At 43.0% G+C, this 23,219-nt stretch overlaps 1 protein-coding gene across 2 annotated transcripts; it reads left to right on the forward strand.

Moving 5' to 3' along the window:
- Positions 1-2,865: 2,865 nt before the first annotated feature.
- On the forward strand, positions 2,866-23,213 carry LOC121324764 (myotilin-like). 2 transcript variants are annotated; one of them, XM_041266924.1, is made up of 17 exons: positions 2,866-3,028; positions 9,086-9,137; positions 9,792-9,933; positions 10,049-10,114; positions 10,654-10,795; positions 11,486-11,509; positions 11,901-12,020; positions 12,472-12,637; positions 16,603-17,382; positions 17,892-18,036; positions 18,612-18,713; positions 20,073-20,116; positions 20,877-21,003; positions 21,221-21,428; positions 21,950-22,115; positions 22,427-22,560; positions 23,017-23,213. In XM_041266924.1, exons 2-17 carry the CDS (start codon positions 9,130-9,132, stop codon positions 23,175-23,177), a joined length of 2,535 nt encoding a protein of 844 aa, XP_041122858.1. In that variant the 5' UTR covers positions 2,866-3,028; positions 9,086-9,129; the 3' UTR covers positions 23,178-23,213. The 2 variants fall into 2 exon arrangements, with proteins under 2 accessions (XP_041122858.1, XP_041122856.1); XM_041266922.1 differs by having other exon boundaries at positions 2,867-3,028; positions 20,871-21,003.
- The last annotated feature ends 6 nt before the right edge of the window (positions 23,214-23,219 follow it).

The following is a 23,219-nucleotide window of genomic DNA, read 5'->3' on the forward strand; positions in this document are numbered from 1 at the left end:
GAGTCCTTGGCAGAGAAACACTGTCTTGGCTTTAAAACAGAACATATGTTTGCTTACAACTGTATTGCTAATTCATGCTGCTGATATTTACATCTATGGAGCTTTGAAATGCAAGAGTACATTTAACTTCAACACTCCTTGAAAAAGTTAATAATAGATGTTATCGACAGAGCATGCAGATGCTTCATTTACTGGGTTATAGTTGGGGTTGCTAGCTGCAATCAGACCCTGTGACCTATATATATATATATATATATATATATATATATATATATATATATATATATATATATATATATATATATATGATATATAATTCCTATTCATTTTCTGTAGAGGGCTCTGATTAACTTTGTGAAGTACAGATATGGCTTCTTTGCAAAGAGCTGATGATCACATGCATGCCCCACAGCTCACTCACCTCCTTTGAAAGCAAGCAGCCCATTTCGATATGTCCAGGTTACATGAATGAGAATCCAGTTCAAATGCAGACTCCCCGGGTACCCAAGTGGCTCACCTGGTAAAAGCACAGCGACATAGAAGAGGAAGCTAGCTTGGTTGTGGGATCAGAGGACATCCACCAAAACTGCTGTTCTCCTCAGCTGTGTGGAGAATTGCTGTGAGGGGAAAATATAACTGGACATTGTAAACTTGGGGAGAAAATCTGGGGTAAAATAATAGGGAAAAAAAAGGAAACTACAGTGCACATGGATCTGATTGTGAGCACGTTAGCAATCCTCCACAGCTACTTTGACATTTCACCAAGCAGCTGGTTAATCAAAGACACTCAGAAGGAGCACTTGGTGTCATGATGAGTACAGCAAACAAAAACGGGACAGCGTTTTAAACAGTCAAATCCATACACAGACATATTCAGAAGATCCCAAGAAGAACACATAGAGAATCTGAAACGTCACTTGTACAATGTTAACCGTCTATACTGCTGCAACGCTTGTGTTAACACTTAACACTTAATAATGTTTAAAGCATCTTCACAGTGTTATAGGGGATGGAATGAACAACATGTGATAGTTATAACAGCATGCTACAAAACCTTATAACTGCTTTATAACATGACCTGACTATACACTAGCAATGTGTCAGTAAAAAAATACTGTAATAAACATGGATGTGTGTTTCATTTTAAATGAGCCGTCAAGCTCCAGTACTGTAGCTTCAACCATTTAAATGCTGTTGATTATTCCTGTAGTAATTGTCAGCACCTGGTCCTGCTCTTGGGACCATGGGCCTGATGTATTCATGTTCTTGTATACTGTTGCCCTTGTCTGTTGACAGCTTGAATCAGAATATGTCCCTCCTGTAAAATACAATTCCCCGGCAGGCACTGCCCCAGCTTAGGGCGTGACTGATGTCACTGGCAGAGCCTGCTTGGTGCAGTTGCTGCTCCGAGGATATGTCTGGCATGTGGAGTTGGGGCCTGTAGAAGAAACCCAAGCCCCCAAGCAATACTCAGTTACCAGGGCAAAAACTGTGCAGAGGTCAGAGGTCATTTGGAGTCAGCTGAAGCAGCAAAGATGGGCTATTTGTTCCTCATGTGTACTTATCACACTGGGACCAGGGAGGCACAGATTATAGCTGGGACACATGATTGAGCTGAGCATTTCTCAAAATCTAAAGACCCAACCAATCTAAACTGCAGGAATGATAAGGTCACAGGGTGTGTCGTGTATTAGAAACACTTACCCGATTGTGATCCAACCCGTTCCTCTCTCTGTGCCTCTGTCACGACCTTTCTCTTGAGGGTCGGCATGTTATATCTATTTCATCTGTGTCTCTATGATGAGTCATTAAAGCTCATATAAATGCTTGCAAGTGGCTCTGGACAGTTACATTTCCAAAGCTTGTATAGAGTTAATGAATGCTTTTTGTTTCTTTCACGAGAGGTATGAAATAGACTCAAGGTCAGCAGGAATAAGGGAAAGGAGTCAGGATGTAATGGGGATAATGAGGGTGTGTGTGGGTTGTCAATGCTGTTCAAGGATATGGTACATGGCACAAAGAAGGGAACATTGGAATGGGTAATTAAAATGGCATTTACTGTAAGTCTTTCAAATAATTTGAAGCTGTACTCTATTTAAAGATCTAATTTTTGTTGGACAGCTTTTAGCTTGGATCATACACCCTCCTGGCTCCATTAGCTCAATAACTTGTAGCTTGACTGACACTGAATGCATTGAATTCATGCTGTATGTTCCAGTGCAGTCTAATTGCACAATCAACATACAGATGAATAATGTTGCATCAAACCTGACTGACCAAGGCAGAGAAGCTATTACCTAGCCTAAGGAAAAGGCAATAGAGACCAAGGGGTTAGCTGCAGATGAACATGCAGTGAAAGATTGGGACACAGGGTGAGTTTGTTTCTGGTCAATCAGGACAGGGACTCTTTGTGGTGCAACTGCACTCTCTCAAGAGCTGTCACCCAAATCAAATTTCAAATAGACACCTAAAACATAATTATTGCAGAATCTGTTTATATCAGCACTGCCAGCATTCTCTTACTGTCGCAATTCTCAAACTACCATGATACCAGAATAATCCGGCTTTGGAGAGGGATATCTCAAAGCCTGAACAACCTGTGGGCGTCCAGACAAAATGAAAAATTCCCACATATTTGCCTACTTTTCCTGTGGAGCAGGGGACAGAAGGGGAGGCGAGGGGAAGGGGGTTCTATATTCGATGCTGAAATGTTTCTCTTTCCCTCTAAGTGTGGAGTCAGCTGGTGTGTGGAGAGAGTTAGAAACCCGAGCCCAGCCTGAGCTCACTTCCTCCATTTACTTCGATTCAGACACTAATGTGACATCTGGAGCCTTCGGCCAGGGCCAAGTAGTTCCCCCCTCATCAGATAACATCCAGCCGTCACTGTGGTGTGTGCTGCCTGTGTGCAAGGGGGTCAGTCCATTTAGCACAGCAACGGCATTCACTGACTGGGAGAGATTAAGGGACGCCCAGTACTCTCTGAATTAATGGAATGGTGTTTGCTTAACAACTGCAGAGATACACACTGGTAAGGAATCTGAATGTGTATTTATGTGAGAATGAATGTACTCTGTACTCTGTTTTACCTACGTTACTAAAACCAAAATACTGTATGTTGAGGCCCCTGTAGTGGTGGCGGCAATTTTCCCAGGAGATCCCATTGATCTGACCGTTATGTGCATAAAATATTAACTTTGTTTTAATTGTTATTGTAGAAATTATAAAGTAACATTTGACTGAATACACAACCGTGATTAAATTTCTAAAGATATATATATATATATGATAAATATATATATATATTATATATATATATATATATATAATCTATATATATATATACATACGATGCTACGTACTGGTATAGTAACAATGAAATGCTATAATAAAAAGTTGCCTCTTACTTGATAAAACTATTCCCTAGAATTCTTTTGTTATGGAGTCTATATAGTCTAATAAATGTTTATATAGAATAACAACAAAATAAAAAATGTGGTCCATCAATACATCTAAGTGCAATCTGTTCTTTTGGGTAAATATATAACAAACAGACTGCAACAACAAAGGCATGCGTACATTCTGGAGGTCAGAGTTTACAGAGACAACGACCAGCATGCCACAGGGCGGAGTCACAGGGAGAGCCACGCCCCTTGGGGCATAATGAGCAAGGGGAGTGTCTCTGATCCCCCCATACAGGTGCCCCTTCCATGCTTTATTGCCCATATAACTAGGAAACAAAAATAAACAAAAAAAAAAAACATTTCTAAAGACACAGGTTTTAGTTTCTTGTAGTTGCATATGAGGATACAGATGTATTATAAAAAATGAGGATTTTTTTATTGCTATTTATTTATTAATGTTGTGGTCTGTACACACACTTAGAAAACTGCAATTACAACTGCAGGTTTGTTTGTATTTTATTCTGTTCCCAAATCGTAACTATTATATTGATTCAAAATGACAGAATGAAGTTATTTCTATTGCTAGTAATAGTAATTGTAATAGTGATGGAATAGCAGCAGTATGCTATTTTGCTTTTACTTAACTGCTGTCATTTTTTTAACTTTTACACTGTACCTTGGCTTCCTGTTTTGCTTGTTGGCATCAGATGAATTGATGTGAAGTGGTGTCTGGATAATAAGATTGTGTGAATGATAGAGCAGTCTAATTGCACAATGAGCACACAGGTGAATGATGGAGCAGTCTAATTGCACAATGAGCACACAGGTGAATGATGGAGCAGTCTAATTGTACAATGAGTACACAGGTGAATGATGGAGCAGTCTAATTGCACAATGAGCACACAGGTGAATGATGGAGCAGTCTAATTGCACAACCAGCACACAGTTCTGACAATAGAAGAGCAGTGCAGGGGGGGTTGTATTAAGCGATACGATACGCAGTGTCGTCTTCCTGCTCTGCATCCCAGACAGCACAGTACCTATCCATGCACACATTTCCACAGCTGAGCTTTGCTCTGTTAATCTATTTAATCAATCCTTGAACAGCACTGAACACAGTGAATTAACCTCAATGTATCTTGGTGGAGGTAATTGCAGTCTATAAGGCTCATGTTTTTGTCAAACTTCATTACAATACTTTGTAGTTTTCTACCATGCTTTCCTAGGTTTTCACTGTGCCCACTGGTCGATGATATACTGTACCGTGCATTTACCATGATGAAATACAGGAAATATTAATGAAAGGAACAGAGTTTAGGTCTCATTTTTTGTGAATGCTGTCCATGAAATAGATCTGAAGCAAGCTTTTTATCATGATTATATGATTTATAATCTGCAGCTTGTGAAATCCATTTCCACTACAGAGCTATTGCTCTTGTTGAGTGGGGGAGGACAGTGTTCCTATATTATATAGGGCCTTGCTTTTTCATTTGGCAATGTGGCTGTGCAACAACTATTAGCTGACACCCAAATGAAAAAGTAATATAATATAGTGACTGTAGTGCAGCCAAATATACCCCAACACCCCCTAATGACATGAATACATGATTAGCAGGGTATATGGGCTGTGTTGGGCTCTGGTATGCAATAGAACGCTTGTCAGTCAGCAGTGGAAGCAGCAGCTGGCTGGTTAATGACAGGGAAGAAGGCATTGAAGGTGTAGGTCAATTTCACTCTCCATGGGAAATGACCAAGGACGAGCAACACTATTGAAAGAAGGGCTTGCAAACTGAGATTTCTTGAACCCGGTGCAGTACCTGATGCCATGTTTGAAATGAAGTCTAGTGTTTCTCAGTACATTTAATTTTCCTTTGTAGTGTACCAGTTTAGATCACACATCTGTAATAATAATAATAATAATAATAATAATAATAATAATAATAATAATAATAATAATAATCAGATAAAATAAAGACAAGGGGTTGTTGGTTATGACCGATTCATTCACTTCAACGTGTGCTAAACCGTTTATCTTAATCAATCAAGCAAGTAAGAAATATCAGTGTATCAATCGACCCAGCAGTCAATCAATAGTAAACAGAAAAGCAGTCTGCCAGCACCTCCATGTGTGCAGTCTGGGTGTTCAAATGGAATTCTATATTTAGGACACTCTTAACCTTGGAGACATCGTTTTGTTCCCCTTTTGTTTGCAGTCGTAGTCCCAAACAGTACTTCCACAGTGTTAGCTGTGCTGCTTATTTTCTTTCATATCAGAATAACAGAAAGAAAAGGATGAAACATCCAATCAGGCATTTTTATCCTTGACCATAGATTACTGTCCGTATGATTTAGGGTTTTAACTACAGCCCTTTGTCAAAAGCTCCTAATTCATCATTATAAATAGCATTACAATGCAAGCTGAAAAAAATAAGAAAAATAGCTCCAGATTGAAGGACTGAGTCCTTTTGTTTGACTACAGTCTGTTTGACCTAGAATTGCTTGCCATTACATTAGGAACACAGCGTTCTCAGAGTTTGCAAATGTTTAATGCATCTAAAACTTGCTTTCAGTACTGTTGTTCCAGGCTGGCGGCTGTGTGTTTTAACGATTGATGGGTGTGAAGTGTGAAACTTTCTGCTGCTGTTTCTTGTAAGCCCCCCCCCCCCCCCCACGATACCCACCCACGCAGGCTAAACGAACACAGAGGACGAAAACACAGTCTGTTACAAACAGAGAGCTGGCTCAGCAAGATGAATCTCTTGCCATGTGTTTCTATATTCTATACAGAAATGAAAGGGTATAATTAGAAGGAGCTCAGCTCACATTTCTCAGTGTTAGGATGTGCTTCTATACCCCGCTGGGCTTCTGGAGCTGTTAACTCTTTCAGCACCGTAGCAGAGGCAGGCTCGTCTCCGAGTTCTGAAACTTTCCTGCGCTTAGTACTTCATTGGAACTCAATAACTTAGGAAACTCAATCAAGGATGTATTTGAACCAGTAAAAGGGGCTCTGCATTACTGCCTTCCTTTGATACACCAGAGACTGGACAGTTGTCTGGGTAGCCAGACATATCAATAACAAGTTATGCTTCATTTAGGTCTGCTTTCTTCATCTATTATCTATTAAAAACGCGCTAATCACACCGTTAATGGATTTTGTTCAATGGCATAGATTAAGCAGTTTGTAAAATAATAAAAAGGTGCGTTAAAATAAACCCTGATCTCATGTGCTAAACTATACTACAGTGACATCCTCAAAAGTGCCTTCAAACCCTTTCCAGTGGCATGATCAACTTGGGGGTCGTGAAGTTTGGGTCTGATGTTGGCTGAACAGTTTTAGCTGGTCTTTTTCTATTGGTTTATAAACACACATGGTTACTGGGATATATTGACTAACCGTTACCAAAATAATGATCAGCAGGAGTGACACAGAACAGCAATCAGTGGCCGCAGGCAGTCCATTCCAATGGAGTTGTAATCCTTTCTAAACTCAATGGCACCCAAATAGCAGAAACATAACCTGTAATGTGCACAGGGACACACAAGCAATCCCCATTGCTCTGAATAGCTCACATTCTGCAGAAGCCATTAGATGAGCCTCTTATATGAAGCTGTTAGAGCTAGCTGTTGCATACATTCTTCATCTTCTTCTGTGACCATATAATATTACTTATAGTTATAGATACTGCATGTGATATATACGTGATTTTTCTTGGCTTTTGTATTATTAGTTAAACTAACACACAACATTATTGTGTATTGTGTACGAATATATTAGACAACCAGGTGTGCTGTAGTAGTTGGAGCTAAGATACACTGTATGAGCTCCTCCCACTACGAGGAAGCTAGTGAAAGTACAAAGCCTTGCAAGCGGTTCTGTGCTGTAAATTATACCCACCTTATTCCTATCATTGTTGATAGTAGTCTTTAAGTCCTGTCAATCCCAGCGATGGCAGGACTCCCCCAGGGGATGGACCGTGGCTCTTAATTCACATCCCCTGCTCAGCTGCTTCTTGTTTTTGAGCTCAGCATTCCAATGGGTCAGGTTGCATGCCGCTGCAGTGTTTGGAAAGCGCAGTCTAATTCTGTTACAGCCCCGGAAGGGTGCTGCTATTTACCCAAAGCACAGGGGAGGCCTCCCCTGAATGTTACCACTATTCCACAGCAAGCCTTTTCAACACATAGCCAACAGACATTTCAACCTGCCCTGTGCAGCTCTTTTAAATATCACTACCTTTCAAATATTAAACCAAACCTGAGCCTTTACTTACTTTTAAAAACAAATACACTTAAGACTCACACACTGCAATCCATTTAATGGACCACACTAGAGGAACACTTTTTACTCCAGATCGTGACATTAAATTCAAAAACTGAGAATGGCACTACTTATTTTTATTAAAACAAAATTTAAATTGTTAACTATACATATAGAAATGTTTTTTTGGTTTTTTTTTTTGGGGGGGGGGGGGGGGGGTTGTTTTTATTGTTTGGGACAAAAGCCTTGGGTACATTCGGGAGGTGGAAGAGCTTCGAGCAGCAAACTCCCTGACAAACTCGCCAGAGCAAAGCTGTGAGAGGCCAAATGAAGTAATCTGTAACACTGCAATACTGATGCAGCAAAAGAGGAACTAAAAGCATTATCATCTATTGTTCTCTACTGCTCCCAGCCCCATTGCTGCTGTGGCATTTGGGCAGTCTCTATTGTAATGCAGTGTTATTTTCCATTGTGCCGGAGGGTGTTCAGTTAAATGTCAGAAAAGAAACATGGTCATGCTCTTTTCCTTCATGAGAAATATAAATATGCGCCTGCGGCTGGGAAGACTGGTACTTCTGTCTCAGTGTGTAAGCCAGGTTATTTGTGGGCGCTGGTTTTGTGTTGCTAGACTGTTACCTCTGTTTGCATAGTCATGTGTGAGAGAGATACTGGTCTCAGCAAGTTTCTAGGGCTCATCCAAATGAAACTCACTATGCTAATCATGGAATCCTTACATGTACAATAGAGATGAAAATAAGACTTCCATTGCATAACAGTTTGATCCATTACTGCTTTTATCGTGAGCTCAGTATATACATGTTTGAGCTTGTTACCTAGTCACTGTGGCTAATAGCTGTAAAACTTGGAATGAGTGAAACTGTTATTCAACAGGAATCTTATTTTCATCCCTATATAAAAAGGATAGCAGACACAGGAAAATCCATAGTAATATTGATGTTCCATCTGCTGGCAGAGCTAGTGCGCTCGACTCGTGCAACGTGTGCACTGGGCTTGCCTTATGGAAACAACCCTCCACACCGTGCAGGCTGGTACTGTTATCAGTGGCTGTGTGCTGCACTGCAGCACTGTGGTGATGTGCTGTAATTGATTTGCCAGTGTGTTCACTTTCTTTCAATAGACTGAAGATAGTTTTGTAACTAGTTTTGAGCTGGTTCAAGAAGTTGAATTTCAAATGGGTGGTAAGTAATAATGTTGTCGGTGGTGCAGAAGTGATCTGTTGGCTAGCTCTGACTAGGAGGACAGCAGAACCATGATGGTGGGCTGAGCAACGTATGAAAGATAACATTATCCCATGGTACTGATCTGATGCACAAGCCAGTCAGGCTGATAGAGAGGACTGCTTTGATCTGTGCTTCACTCAGCATGCTTCACTGTCTCGTTGCTTTTCTAATCTGTCTCCTCTTTTTAGATCCGACCTACCAGATTTCAACAGACCCTGCAGAAGCCAGGAACATGGCACAGTAAGTGGGATGGATTATCCATTCTCTACAGTGGAGCAGTAAACCTCAGCTAAGTTTGTTTCGAGTGCTCAAGTCCTACTTGTATGGAACATTGGTAAACATTGTAAAGGAATTCCCATCCAAGGATTTCATTACTGGTTTCTTTCCTTATTGCCTTTTTAATCATTGTGAGACATTTTTAATCTTCTTACAGTTGCTTAATGGATTGCAATATTATTTTTGTTAAAACTGCATGAAAAAGAAACTCAATCAAACAAGCAGTAAATGAATATAGTCACAAAACGTAATTATATTCAACATAATCATTCGCTTATCACAATAAATGCACCTCCCAAAAGAATGAAAATAAAATAAAAACAAATTAGGCTTCATTTGAAATTCGAAATGCGCTCAAAACCGGCCTTAGCGATAATCAAGAACATTTCACCAGCTCTCTGCTTGTGTGTGTGTGTGTCTCTAAGTGAGTCTGCATGTGTGTGCTGTAGCTCTGTCAAGTCTGTGTGTCTGTGTGTGTGTGTGTGTGTGTGTGTGTGTGTATGTCTGTAGGTATGTGTGTGTGTGTGTGTGTGTGTGTGTGTGTGTGTGTATCTCTGTTCAGAAGTCTCTGTATTGTGTGTCAGGACTGTGTATCTCTTCGCTGTGTTCCCCCCTCAGGGTCCAGAAGAAGACGACCTCTGTGTCACTGACCATCTCGTCCTGTATGAGAGAGTCTTCCTCCTCCTTCTCCTCCTCCAGCTCTGTGCTCCAACAGAGACAGTCCAGCCTGGCCCAGCCGCTCTGCATCAACCCCCAACGGGTACGCTGCGCCCTGCAGCTCCAACACAAAAACACATGTTTTACTGCTGATTCTTCATGTGAACTGTTTAACCAGTCCGGAGGCACTGAATATTTCCCTCTCCCATTCATTACAGACTCAGAGTCCCTCCTCCAGCCACAACTATGCAGGGAATGGAGGAGTGACCCCAACATTTGTGAAGGTAACGCAGCTCTTGATCTGACTGTCAGCCCTGAACCCTGACGATGAAACACAAGGGGAATGCTGTATAGCCGGGTTATCAGAGCAAAAAGAATCACATACCAATCTATCTGTGTTACGTCTCTACACAAACACTACAGTGCATCGGAACATATCCTCATCAGAGCCAAGCACCCCCACCCCCATATAGAAAAACTTCTAAGAAGAGATGAGGAACCTTGACCTCCATCTGCTGGTGAAAGGCAGTAAAACACACATGTTAAAACCCAGTATTTCATTTTTCCTGTGTTCCTGTTTCTAAGCTTGGAAGCTCCAAAACCCAGTCTGTAACAGCATTATGCTGACTAAGTCCCCTTATAAAAGTTGATCATGGAAAAAGCATGGCAAAGTGTAGCAAAAGATTGAGAAATCACGGTAAGCACAATAATAATAATAAAAAAAACTATGGCAAACCATTCTATGTGTATAGTGGTAAACACATGGGTAAAATATAAAACTGCAATGCAAATGTCTCATTGTAAAGTTTCATGTTGCTTTCAGTGCCTCCACGACATTAGTACTGTGAATGGCCAGCTGGTGGTGCTGGAGTGCCGTATCCGGGGGACCACCCCTCTCCAGGTGCTCTGGTTTCGAGAGGAGGAGCAGATCCTGGACTCGGCTGACTTCCGCATCCTCAGGAAGAGTATGTGCAGTCTGTCACAGCATTGCAGTGTACTGGAAACCAGCGCAACCAGAGATAGGAGAAAGTTGAGAGACTGGGAGGCAGTGTGGTCTAACAGTAAACCAGCCCAACCAGAGATAGGAGAGATCTGAGAGACTGAGAGGCAGTGTGGTCTAGTAGATAGAGCTGAGAGACTGGGAGGCAGTGTGGTCTAGTGGATAGAGTGGAGAGACGGGGAGGCAGTGTGGTCTAGTGGATAGATTGGAGAGACTGGGAGGCAGTGTGGTCTAGTGGATAGAGCTGAGAGACAGGGAGTCAATATGGTCTAGTGATTAGAGCTGAGCGACGGGGAGTCAATGGGGTCTAGTCGTTAGAGCTGAGAGACTGGGAGGCAGTGTGGTCTAGTGATTAGAGCTGAGAGACTGGGAGTCAATGCAGTCTATTCGTTAGAGCTGAGGGACTGGGAGGCAGTGTGGTCTAGTAGACAGAGCTGAAGAAATGTTGTTTGTATTCCCAGAGCAGGAATACAGTGTAAATGGTTTAATAAAGTGCAACAGTTTGAGTTAATTAAATAAAAACTCAAGTGTTGAAGCTGTCAGACTTATAACTGGGCATTATATCTGTGTAGATAGGGTCAAAGAAATCTATTGTATGCACTGTGATAAACAGAAAAAGTCTGTATTTAACTGCGTTCTCTTATCTCTCTTTCAGAGGCCAGCTCTGTCTCAGTGCCTGGTAAGTTCAACTGCAGTTCTGAAATGTATTCAAATATAACACCTGTATTATGTATGAAAGTAGACAGCTAAGTGAACAGTTTATTTGTTTAACAGGGCAATGATTTTGATATGCCTTGAATGTCCACCAGAAGGCAGAACAGTCTCAAAAACACTTTTATACTATTTATTTCTCCTCCAGTGCTGAAGAATGCTCAGTTCAGCATCAGAATGTGTTACAGTAGCCTAATAAAAATAAACAACAAGGAATCTTGTTTTCTCTCTACCATTCCCCCTGTGTTTCTCTCCCTCCTTCCCTCTCTTTCTCTCTTACCTCTGTATACGCTACCTTCTTTGTCACTTCCCCCTCTCCCTCACACTCTCTCTGCCTCTCATCCTGCCTCTCCCTTCAGAGGAGGTGTGCACCCTGGTGATCACAGAGGCTTTCCCGGAGGACTCTGGCTTGTTCAAGTGTGTGGCGGGTAACCAGTACGGCACAGTGTCCTGCAGTGCTTTGCTCGAGGTATGCCTCGGTAAGTCCAACCCAGGCCTTTAATGAAGCTATTCACCTGGACTGGAGGGTTAAGGTTAGTAGCCCCGCCCTGGAGAAACCGATTGCACCCTGACTTACTATATAAAGTACAGCTCTCTGGCTGGCTGGAATAGACACCTGCACACCACCTAGGCACAATGTCTGAAGGTTTGCATTACGCGCTGCAGTTCGTTATAACATTATGTACAGGGGTCTTTTGGAAAGTTCTGCTTTGTTTGTGTATTGGGGTGTCTGTATGCTGGAGACACCTCGCACCCCTGCAGTAGGTATATGGTCTTCTACCAGCACCATGGTAGTCACGTATCCCAAACAGCGAAGTGTGTTTATTATGGCTCCCGTCTACAGCGTTAGAAAGCGCAGCAGGTAATCAGAAGCTGCACTGTGCTCTCTCAGGGAGTTCTCCTCTCTCAGTACAGCCTCTTGTCCTGCAGGTGTGGACGAGGTCCTGGCCGAGGGTGAGCTCTCACAGGCAGAGGAGGACTTCTCTTCATTCCTGTACGACCCCTCGGGGATCCCCCCGCCCCCAGAGTGGCCTGACAGTCCAGAGGAGGAGAGCGACCCCCCACTCCCACCCCCACCCCAGAGCTCCACACAGGGGTGAGTCTGCCAGCCATCTTGCACCGCCTCCAGCAGACAGTGCACTGGTCCTGCACACAGCATCCAGTCCTTGTTTAGGTAGAACGGGACGCGATGATTGCACTCACCATCATAGCATGAGTATGTATCACCTGTGAGCCTGTAGGGATGGAAATAAGACTCCCATTGCATAGCAGTTTGATCCATTCCTGGCTTTGCTAGGAATTTAATAAGACAAGCTTGTTAGATATTTACACTGTGGCTAATCAAGCTCTGCAATGGCTTAAGCTGCTGTGCAATAGGAATATTATTTAGGAGTTATAGAGGAGGAACACATTGCTGAACAGGGGTCTGGTTCCTCAAACTCAATAAAATAATCAGCTGATATTTGAGAGTTGAAATAAAGCGTGTACATGGTGGAGTTTTTTTTTTTTTTTTTTTTTAAACTGTGATGTAATTAGTGAACCAGCTCATCACCCAGCGGGTTTTTGCACTACCTGGATTGTGAGTGGTCATACTCCACGCCCCTTCCCCCCAGTACTTGCAAGAGATGAATGTGGGGGCTGCGGGCACAGGCGCAGTGAAGGGGGCAAACAAAGTAGCAGTGTGCTGAGATAGCTGAAGCCACCCAGCCCTGTCCATTCATTGTGCAGCGGAAAACACCCACAGTGGGAAACCTGAAAGCAAACCAGGAGCCAGTGTTACTTTCAAAATAAAAGAATAAAAGCTTCCAATATGTAAACAGTTGCTGTATTATTATTATTATTATTATTATTATTATTATTATTATTATTATTATTATTATTATTAAGTCCCCTTATGAACTTTCTTTCTGTCGTTTAAAATGTAAGTCTTCAAGTATAAACAGCTTGTTTTATTTATTTATTAAGAACAATTAAAGTAAAAAGCAAAGATGTAGAGCAAAATTGCGAGTTTGTGTTGAAGCTAATTGTTCTTGTTCTGTTTTGTTTTATCTTTTGCTAGAAGATATTTGGTTTAATAAGTAATGTCTTAAGTCAGTCCTAATTTCGTAAGCGGTAATGGGTCTATTAAAATAAGCGTGTGCTTGCGGCTGTATGCAGTAGTTATCAAACACGCAATTGAATCCTGCGGTTCCGGAATGAAACACAGTCAGTGGTTCTTGAAACGGGACTTGTACTCTGAAATGCGGATGAGCTGTCGTGGTGTTGGGATGCGCAGGCGGACCCTCGCGAGTGCGTCACAGCCAGCACCGGTGTGAATAAGAACAGCTGGTGGGGTTTGATTGCAACTCTTTGAAAGTTGTGTGCAGTTTAGAAACGTGTCCGCGCGGTACACACCCGAATTTGTTCAATTTTAACAGAAGACTAATCGCGACAGTTTTAAATAAGGTAAGTCCATACTGAAATGTGCAGATGTATTAAAAAAAATGAAGAAGAAAACACTGTAATGTTAATTGTTCATCCTAATTGAGGTTAATTGCACCTGCTCGGTTTTTGTTATTGTTATTTATTTTTACTGATTATTTCTTTCTCCACCCTCCCCCACCTAACACCTAACACCTAAGCTCTAAGGTAACATTCGTGCCAATGGTTCTCTGAAACCAGCCATATTACAATAAATAAATAAGACAGATGGATATTTTCCCAACTTGGAGAATACATGCACATCCCACAGCCGGTTGCTATTAATTTGTTATTTATTGTGGAATTATGTCTAATTGTTATGCAGTTCGCACGGTAGCAGAATAATAACCGCAGTGCATAACAAACTAAACTACGGAGGATATCACGTTGTGTCTAGCAGAAGACTTGTCATTCACTGTGGTCGGTTCGTCGCTCCTGATCTTTCCGCTGAACGTTGTGAACCTGCGCTAAAATTAAAGTCGGTCGTATCTCATATACTAAATAAATCAAACAAAAAAAAAAATATTTGGCATGTTATTTGTTAAATAAATTATGTTCATTAAAAAATGAAGTATGCATGCCCCCCAGGAACGATAATAAAGAGAAGTAGCCTAGTCGGTAAATGAGTAGTCAGAGAGGACACCTGTAGTTACTACATGTATAATAGGATTGTTTTAACATTGTTGTTAATGTACCGGAATTCTTAGCTGTTGTTGTTAATGGTCCCGTACTTGCCACACATTTGATTAGAATGTACCTGTTAACCAGTACATATCGACCCCACCGGAATACCCCCCCATAGGTAACATTACACGGTGTTCTGCAGTGGGGTGCTTGCTAACAGGTTTGCGAATTGTAATTTTACAACAGTTGTGTATAGGAAAGGCGATTCAAAAGTTACTACTGTACTTCCGACTTTTAAATACTACATGACTTCAACAAGACTGGGAGGCAGGACCTTAGTGCAATTGTTTTATATAGAAGAGAAAACAAAATATACTTGTACTAAATGTATATTATCTTTTCATAATATACCTGTTTTTAAAGGCATGCATACTTCTGTTTCGTTTTTATTTTCAGTACTTCCACATGCAGGTGGTTTAACTGTCTCTGTGTAACCCTAGACCTGCAGTGAAAGTAAAAGGTGTAGATTTCTCTGCTGGGGGACTGACAGGGTATTCCTGTAGTGTGTGTCATTCTGCCAGTAGCTGCTATAAGGTTCCGCAATGCATGATGTCATGGAACATTGGGGGACTTCCACGCTTTTATTCCCTCTGTTTAGTTCTTGGAATTGAAGAGGGCATGTTGTCCTGGATACCTGATATAGATAGTGTAGCAAACATTTGCCATTGGCCAAAAATTCTTTAAGCTGTTGTGTTGAGGAGGGTAGATGATTTTTTATTTATTTATTGGTTTTCTTTCCCAGTACAGTACTATTAGTGTATATGTATGAAACAACATTGTGGCTTAAAGTTCAGTCTGCCTCTGTATCTATAGGAAGTATGGGTGAAGCTAAAAGGATTGACTGTGAAATTTGGTATAGTCTTTGATACCGGTCATGGTATTTAATTTTTTTTTTACCAAATTAAGTTGAGGTTTGAACTCTTGCATAAATCACTTTCTTAAAACTGGTCAGAGATGATATGATGATGTGAATCACGTACCTATCCATACCAGGTAACAAACTCAGTAAGTACATGAAAGTCAATTACTGACAGTCAAATAAGCTGATTTTTTTTCTGAATTCAGCTCCTACCACAGAGAGAAGGAGGGGGGAAAGAGTGAAACTCGATAGCTCTGGTGATCCTGTCCTGTAAAGATACTTGATTTAGAGTTTCACTCTGTTGAAAGTGGGGTTGGAGAGGGGGCTGAGCGTGCACGATTTACCCCTTTGCCAAAGTCCGTCGTCCAGCCCTGGCCAGTGCAGTACTCGAGCACGCCACTGCCAGCACCTGTTGTGTAATATCAGATCCCTTTCCTAGCTTCAGTGTAATCGCTATGGAACATAATCGCCTTGCATTTGTTCCATTCCAATGCAGACCTTTCCAGCTCCATTGTCTCCAATCCTCTGGAGTACACAGGCTGTGCAACCAGAGCCCATTCCAGGACAGTGGTGCTGTCCCATCAAAAAGAAACATGACAAAACAGAAGGCTGGCTTTCATTAGCAGGGCTGCATGTGACATTCTGGGTAGAACTGTTCCCAAACAGCCTCAATGGGTGTCTTGTAGCAGCCATGCAGGAAGTCAATATTTGCATCTGACCATTGGCTTTTATTTGTACAGCACCAGCATGCATGCGTTTTAATTATTTTAGTGCCTGATTTGATTAATTTAACCATGTGGAATTCATAACTCCCATTGCAAGTAAAAATGTAAATGTGATATTCAGTGAGTAGAGTACAGATTTAATCATTCTTTACAATGGCTGCTGAACCAAGGTGACGTTGTAGAATGGATAAAACATTGGGCTACCTAGAGAGACAACTTCATGTACCAACAGATGAGTCTTGATGCTCCAAATGGCATCTTCACATTTTTTTTTAGCAATAGAGAAGCTGTATTCATGCTCCTATCTAACTGCTGCCCTTCCTTGCATTCCAGCGAGTTCAGGGATCTGCAGCAGTACGAGACCCTGTTGGCAGAGGAGCACAGAGCCTCCCTCTCCAAAGCAACCAGCTCCAGTGCACAGTCCCAGGTCTCATCCAAAGCCTGCACGCTGCTGCCCCTGCCAGTTGAGGAGGAACCCCCACAGTGTCAAGCCAGCTGCAGCCAGCCAAGGAACCAAGGCCACGCCGGTGACATGAGCACGGTCAACGTGCCTTCCTACTCTCCCACCATCTACCCCCCCAGCATGTTCAACTATGAGCGACCCCGCCACTTCATCCAGTCCCAGCCACTCTTCCAAGCACCCAGCTACGAGAGCCTGCAGGGGAAGCAAGGCCAACAGGGTCAGGCTCCCTTCCCGAACGGGCATGAGCCTTCCCCTTCTTCCTCCACTCTCGGCTCCCCTGTGTCTACCCCTTCCTCTTTGAAAGAGCAGCCTGCCTCACACTCTACCATGCGCTCCAGTGTCACCCTGATGCCGAAAGTCTCCTCGAATGCCATCCCCCAGTCTCCTGCTGCCTTCCTCAGCTCCATCCTGCCTTCACAGCCCGCCTCTTTCTCCCAGCCCAAGCCAGCTTCTCTCCCCCAGCCTCTCCTCGCCTCCAAGACACAGCCTCCTTCCCCCCTGTGTTCCCAACCCTCTCTGTCTCCCCCCAGCGTCTCCCCCTCTCTGCCCAAGTCCTCCCCCATGCAGATCCAGTCTCCCGCTGCCTTCCTCAGCTCTGTGCTGCCCATCCAGACACCTGCAAATCCCAGAGGATCTCCAGCCTCAGACAGGTAATTGCTGCTCTCTTTGAGATACTGACAAGTCTTGCTGGAGTTTCTAGCACACAGGTGAAAAGCAAAAGTACAAAACACTAGAGGGGAGGGAAAAAATTTAATCTACAGCCTTTTGAATAAGTACTCCTTTACAGGACTTGATTTTGTTCCTGATACAGTTGTACAAAAGAGCAATATGGCATGCATGTTACCCACAGAAAAAAAAAAAAAAAAAAAAAAAAACTTGATAAACACCTGTGTCCTCTAGCCTCCTTTGGCAGGTAGGTTTAAGGAGGCAGAAGGGTCATTCAGCTGCTGCAAAGTGGAAACTCTAGATTTAGATGTTGCTTTTGGTCACACAGATTTAAACATTTCAGCAGAATTTCGATGCCTGCTTGTTTACTTTTTATACGTTGCTTTTAATGCATCCAGATAGGATTGAAACGTTGAGATCACCAGGTAGTCAGCTTTAGCTGCTATGGTTCACTGGTAGCCTTCACACTGAAGTGCTTTTGTCCGCTGATCAGTCTCCCCAGGCCCCTCTTGAAGAAGACCCCCCGGCCCGCCCCCCGCTCCACAGATGAGCAGATCCAGGGATCAAAGGATGCGCTCATCCAGGACCTGGAGAGAAAGCTGCGCTGCAAAGAGGCTCGCCGGCAGAATGGGAGCCAGGTACCACGCTGCGACTCCGGGGCTCTGCTTTGGTCTTCAGGGATAGAAATAAGACTTGTTGCATAGCAGTTTCACCCATTCCAGGTTTTAGTGCAAGCTTGATTATCCACAGCATATAGGTAACAAGCTCACGTGTCTTATTAAACTTGTAATAAAACCAGGAATGGATCAAACTGCTGTGCAGTAGGAGTCTTATTTCCATCCCTGCGTTAACTGGTAACAAGCACATGCATTTTGTTATTTTAATCAAACCTTGAGATTTGTTTGCTACTATTTTTGACTTCACTGACTCTGCCCCCTCCCCCCCACTCTCCACATGTAGCCAGATTGACTCTCTGTTCTAAGAACCCCTTTAGAAATGCCTGCTTTCATCTGATATGCCCCTAACCATAGGAAGTGAATTCCAGTGGGCATCGGGTCAGAGGCCACTGATCATTCTAATTTTACTCTTTTTTTTTTTTTTGGTGGCACTTCCTTTCTGTACTGGTGAGGGGTGGATAGGTTAGAGCTGGTTGTTGGGATCTCTGTGGCAGTATCAGGGTGCTGATGGAGTTCCCTTTTCTGTCCCGATACAGAAGTTGACCTACGAGGAGCAAATGGCTCGCAGATTGCTGGGTCCTCAAAACGCAGCCTCTGTGTTCGATCTGGACAATTCTGAGGACTCCCACCTGGAACAGGTACAGAGAATTTATTTTGTTTGGTTTTTCCTTCAACTGATAGAGAAACATTTTGCAAAAATCTATACACACTGTGTGGTCCTATAAAAAATAAATGATAGGAAAAAAAAAACCTAAAAAAAAAAAACACATGTCTATTAACAATGCTAACGGGTCATTAGAGTGAAGCAATGTTTCACCAGGATGGGGTGTGTTCTGTTAAGATCAAGGTCTGTATACGGTCTAAGGGGGCCAGGCGTTCTGCTGGTGTGCTCTTGCAGATGTGTGTGTCCTCCCTGGGTAGGGGTGTTCTGTATAAGCCCGTGCAAAGGGCACTGTGTGAATTCACGCCTGCTATTCCTGTCCCACACACAAGGACACGGCGTGCAGGATGCATTCCCAGAGTCGCGACGCAAGGAGATCGCTATGTTATCTCCATTACGACATGCATACAGTAATGTCAGCAGCATTCTGCCAAAACAAAGGAATGATCTTCACAGACACAGACCAGTTCTTGGAAATGGCAAGGGAATATCTAAATGTGGATAAACACACACACAAACACACAATGAAATAGCAACATCAGAGTACAAGCGTCTCAATGTGGCTATCGTGAAGAGAATTAGCAGCACCATTTATATAGTAATAGGAGCACTGGACTCTTTGAGCATACAAAACACAATATAAAAGTTTCTTAGTTTAATTAAATAACCAGTAATTATAAGATTTCCGCTTGCTTTGTAATGGTTTTAGTATTTCATGATTTATTTTTCATTGGGTTTTAATGCACTTCAAATGAGTGATGTTGTTTTAGTAGTGATAGTGTAGGAATGGAGACCTCCGTGTTGAATTGTCTGCTATTTTCGTCTCTCTGTTGTGGCACCCAATGTCTCATCCAGTGTTTTAAATTGGGATTTTAGGTGGAGTGGTAGTAGCCCGTGTAAGGGGAAAGGAATCCTGAAGAGGTGGATCGCTGTTCCGGACCGTTGCGCACCAGTTTAACCCGTTTTCGTAGAGTTAAGTGCAGTGTGCACAGTATATGGTCCTTCTGGTTTTAATAAGCCTATTGTCGAGGCTTGTGCTGTCGTCAATCCTGGTGATTCCCATAATAACCTCGCCACTCAACAGTTGTAGGGCTTGCTGTTTGATTTCTTTACAACCCAGATAATCCTGAAAACCGAAATATTGAAACTGAAAACAACGTGGTTGAAACTGGGTGATCATCACTTGACACACAAATATATTGAATTCCCATAAATACCTGAAGTCACACCCTAACCAAGCTCTGTGTTATTATGTTTGGTTGAATTTGTATCAGTCTATTCATTTCATTCCCTGCCTTGTTTATTTACTGAATTTTTTTTCAAATTCCCTTTTCAGCAAGACTCGCCAGATGGAAGGCAGACTGGCACAGGAAAGCTCTGGTATGATGTCGTTATTGTTTAGCATATAAATATTGTTTCTCATTGGCTCCAAGTTCTGAGCTGGAGCAGAGGGTGAGCTGGCTGGAGAATTGAGAATAGGAGAGCTCTGTATAGCACAAGCTGTAGGATTTGCATTTATTCCTTTGACCGTGCACATTTAGTACAAATGAAGAGACTCCCTCTAGTGTCCTGGCTCAGTGTTGTAGTCCTCAACTCTTCACGACATAATGAGTTGAGAAGTGTCTGAGTTCTAGGCTTCTCTGGCTTCCATTGATTTTATAAAAGGTTTGTAAAGGTTAAATTTGAACTGTGTCCCCCCTCCCTGTGCACAGAGCTACTCGCTGAGTACTCCAGCTGTACCCCTGGTTCTACACCTGGAGTCTTGACACTTTCATGTTTTAGATTATTACAACACAAAGTATTCTCAATCCATATCGGCAGTACTAATGGCACTTTTTCCATTTTTTTTATTATAGCATGATTGAATAAGCAACCCTTTTTATTCTTAAAATCACAAGATAAAACTAAAAGTAGGCAAACGTTTTTGCCTTGCACAGACATTCATCTAGTTTGAGCTGATGAGTAACTTCATAGTTTGATTCATGTTAGGTGAAGAGCTTTTGGAGACTTGTTTTGCACCAGAATTGAATTTTAAAGTCTGAAGTACTTGTACACAAGGGTCCTTGTGGGATGCATGCTGCAGCTGTAGGTCACGGTGCGGACGCTGTGTCAGCTGACTGGGCATGTGTTGCAGGAGCAGGCCTGGCTCTCGATCGGAGGAGAGCGAGACCGCCTCTATCCAAGAGAAGTGCTACGCCCCCAGATTCCTCCAGATGCCCCAGGACCTCACCGTGGAGGAGGGCCGCTTCTGCAGGATCGACTTCAAGGTACAGCAGCACCCCCAGCAGGAGGGGAGGTTCACTGTGTATATACTGATCTCTACAGAGAAAAGTGCTACTAGGAAACAAGTAGATTGAAAAAAGTTTGGACAACGTGTTTTTTCAGGTCTTCAACCCACTGCATTGCCAGCGGTTTGGATTTTCAGTAAGAAGACGTACCTATCCATGTGTGAAGTGCTGAGCAGGTTATTTCATGTGTTGGCAGGTGGGAGGCTTGCCCACTCCAGATGTGGCCTGGTACTTGAATGGGAAGCCCATTCGCCCCGATGACTTCCACAAGATGCTGGTGTGTGAGAAGGGAGTGCACTCCTTCATCATCGAGATTGTCACTGTGGACCACGCCGGCGTGTACGAGTGTGTGGCCAGGAACCGAGCCGGAGAGAACCGGTTCACTCTGCAGCTGGATGTCATTGGTGAGTCCCTGGCAAGGGCAGAGGAGGCTCCCACTGTACTGCTCTTTTAAGCCATTCCAGTATAGCTTAAACAAATGAATATGTCAATCTACTGTGCATTGGACTACCTCTTCTCACTGTCATTGCAGGAGAGATTTGGGGCTGCTGATACTCAGAGTTTCTATGAGCTTAAACTGCAGTGGGTAACAGCCTGCTCTCTTCTGAATCTGCTCAAAGTTCTATGGGCTTGAGCTGCTATTAAGCACTATTGGTGTTTATTCATCTGGACAGATGGATGAATAGCTGATGTCTGGTATCAGTTTAGAGGGATTCCTGGGCCAGATATTTATCCTAATGAGTCAGGGTGGCTCTGGGACAAAAGGTTAATCTGCAAACCAAAAAAAACAGCAACCTCTGTTCTTGTAACCTGAAGTGCCCGGTTGCCATCTATAGCCATTTAACATGAACAGAACTGCAGTTTTGTAAATTGGTATCCATTTCGCACTGTGCCAGGCTTATGGTGCTCCCTGTTTTGTTCTCAGCTCAGGAGATGAGGCAGCCCCCTGTGTTCATTCACAAGATGCAGAACTGCCAGGCAGTGGAGGGCGACACCGTGCGACTGGAGTGCCAGGTCTCTGCCGCTCCACCCCCGCAGCTCTACTGGAAGAAGGACAATGAGATGCTACATGTGGACCCCCAGCGAATTAGGTATTCGGAGACTCTGCCCGCTGCTCTCCTTGTGCTGGGGCTTATTACATTGCACCGGTACATCAAAGAACCTGGGTGATCTTAAAAGCTAATCCTAAACTTCTGCAAAACCAAATGTAAAAATAAAGAATTCATAATGCCTTTGCATAGAATTAGAATCTCCTGTTATTCTATAACATTTACCATTTAAGAAGGCCATTGTGTTTCCAGTGGTAGGGGGTCTCTCTTGCATTCCATTTCCTGCTGGATTGGAGAGCCGTGGGCACTAAATCAAGAACACTGCTGGTATTTGACTTGTGTTTCCCTTGCAGCGTGTACCAGGATGACACGGGTCGCCTCTGTCTGCTGATCGAACGCGTGGAGAAGGCCGATGCTGGCTGGTACACTTTGTCTGCCATAAACGACGCAGGGATGTCCACCTGCAATGCCAGAGTGGACATAGGAAGTAAGTGACCACAACCACCCACAGCTGTGCTTCAGTCACAAGCACAGTACAGTCCCCCCGACGTGTGTGCAGCAAGAGAGTACAGTAATGCATTTATTTATTTATCTGCAGTATATTTCTGGAAACCAAAATAATATGGCATGTTCAGCAAAAGTAGTTTCTGTGGATTCATCACAGAATAGCTACCTCTATCCTTGATTAGTCTGGGGCCATCTCCTAATCTACTGGTACAATCTAAAGATCTTCATCTATTAAAACCACATCCATCCCCTTGGGCATAGTGCTTTACCAATTAACAGAGCTACATTTTAAAAAATCAGCCACATCTTTTAAAACTAAAAAAAAGTCATTGTGGTACTTAATGTAATGGTTGCATCGCTACTTGTTTACCTAGGCACCATCCATGGTGTGGTTGTGTGTGTTTTTATTTTTATATAATTCTCTTCCTCTTTTCAGCTCGTATGAACAAGTCCACCCCCAGCAGCAGACATTTAAAAGTGCGACCCACATTCAGCCAGTACTCTGTATTGAACGGGCAGAGAGCAGACAACAGGCGGTCTCCAAGCCCAGCAAGCCCAGCCCAGACCGCTCCACTGTATGAGAGCGACGAGCTATAGACTGCACAAAAACACAACAGCACAAAGAGACTGGTTGACTGC

Source organism: Polyodon spathula, chromosome 12 (genome assembly GCF_017654505.1).
Source record: "Polyodon spathula isolate WHYD16114869_AA chromosome 12, ASM1765450v1, whole genome shotgun sequence".
In the NCBI taxonomy this organism is placed as follows: Eukaryota; Metazoa; Chordata; class Actinopteri; order Acipenseriformes; family Polyodontidae; genus Polyodon; species Polyodon spathula.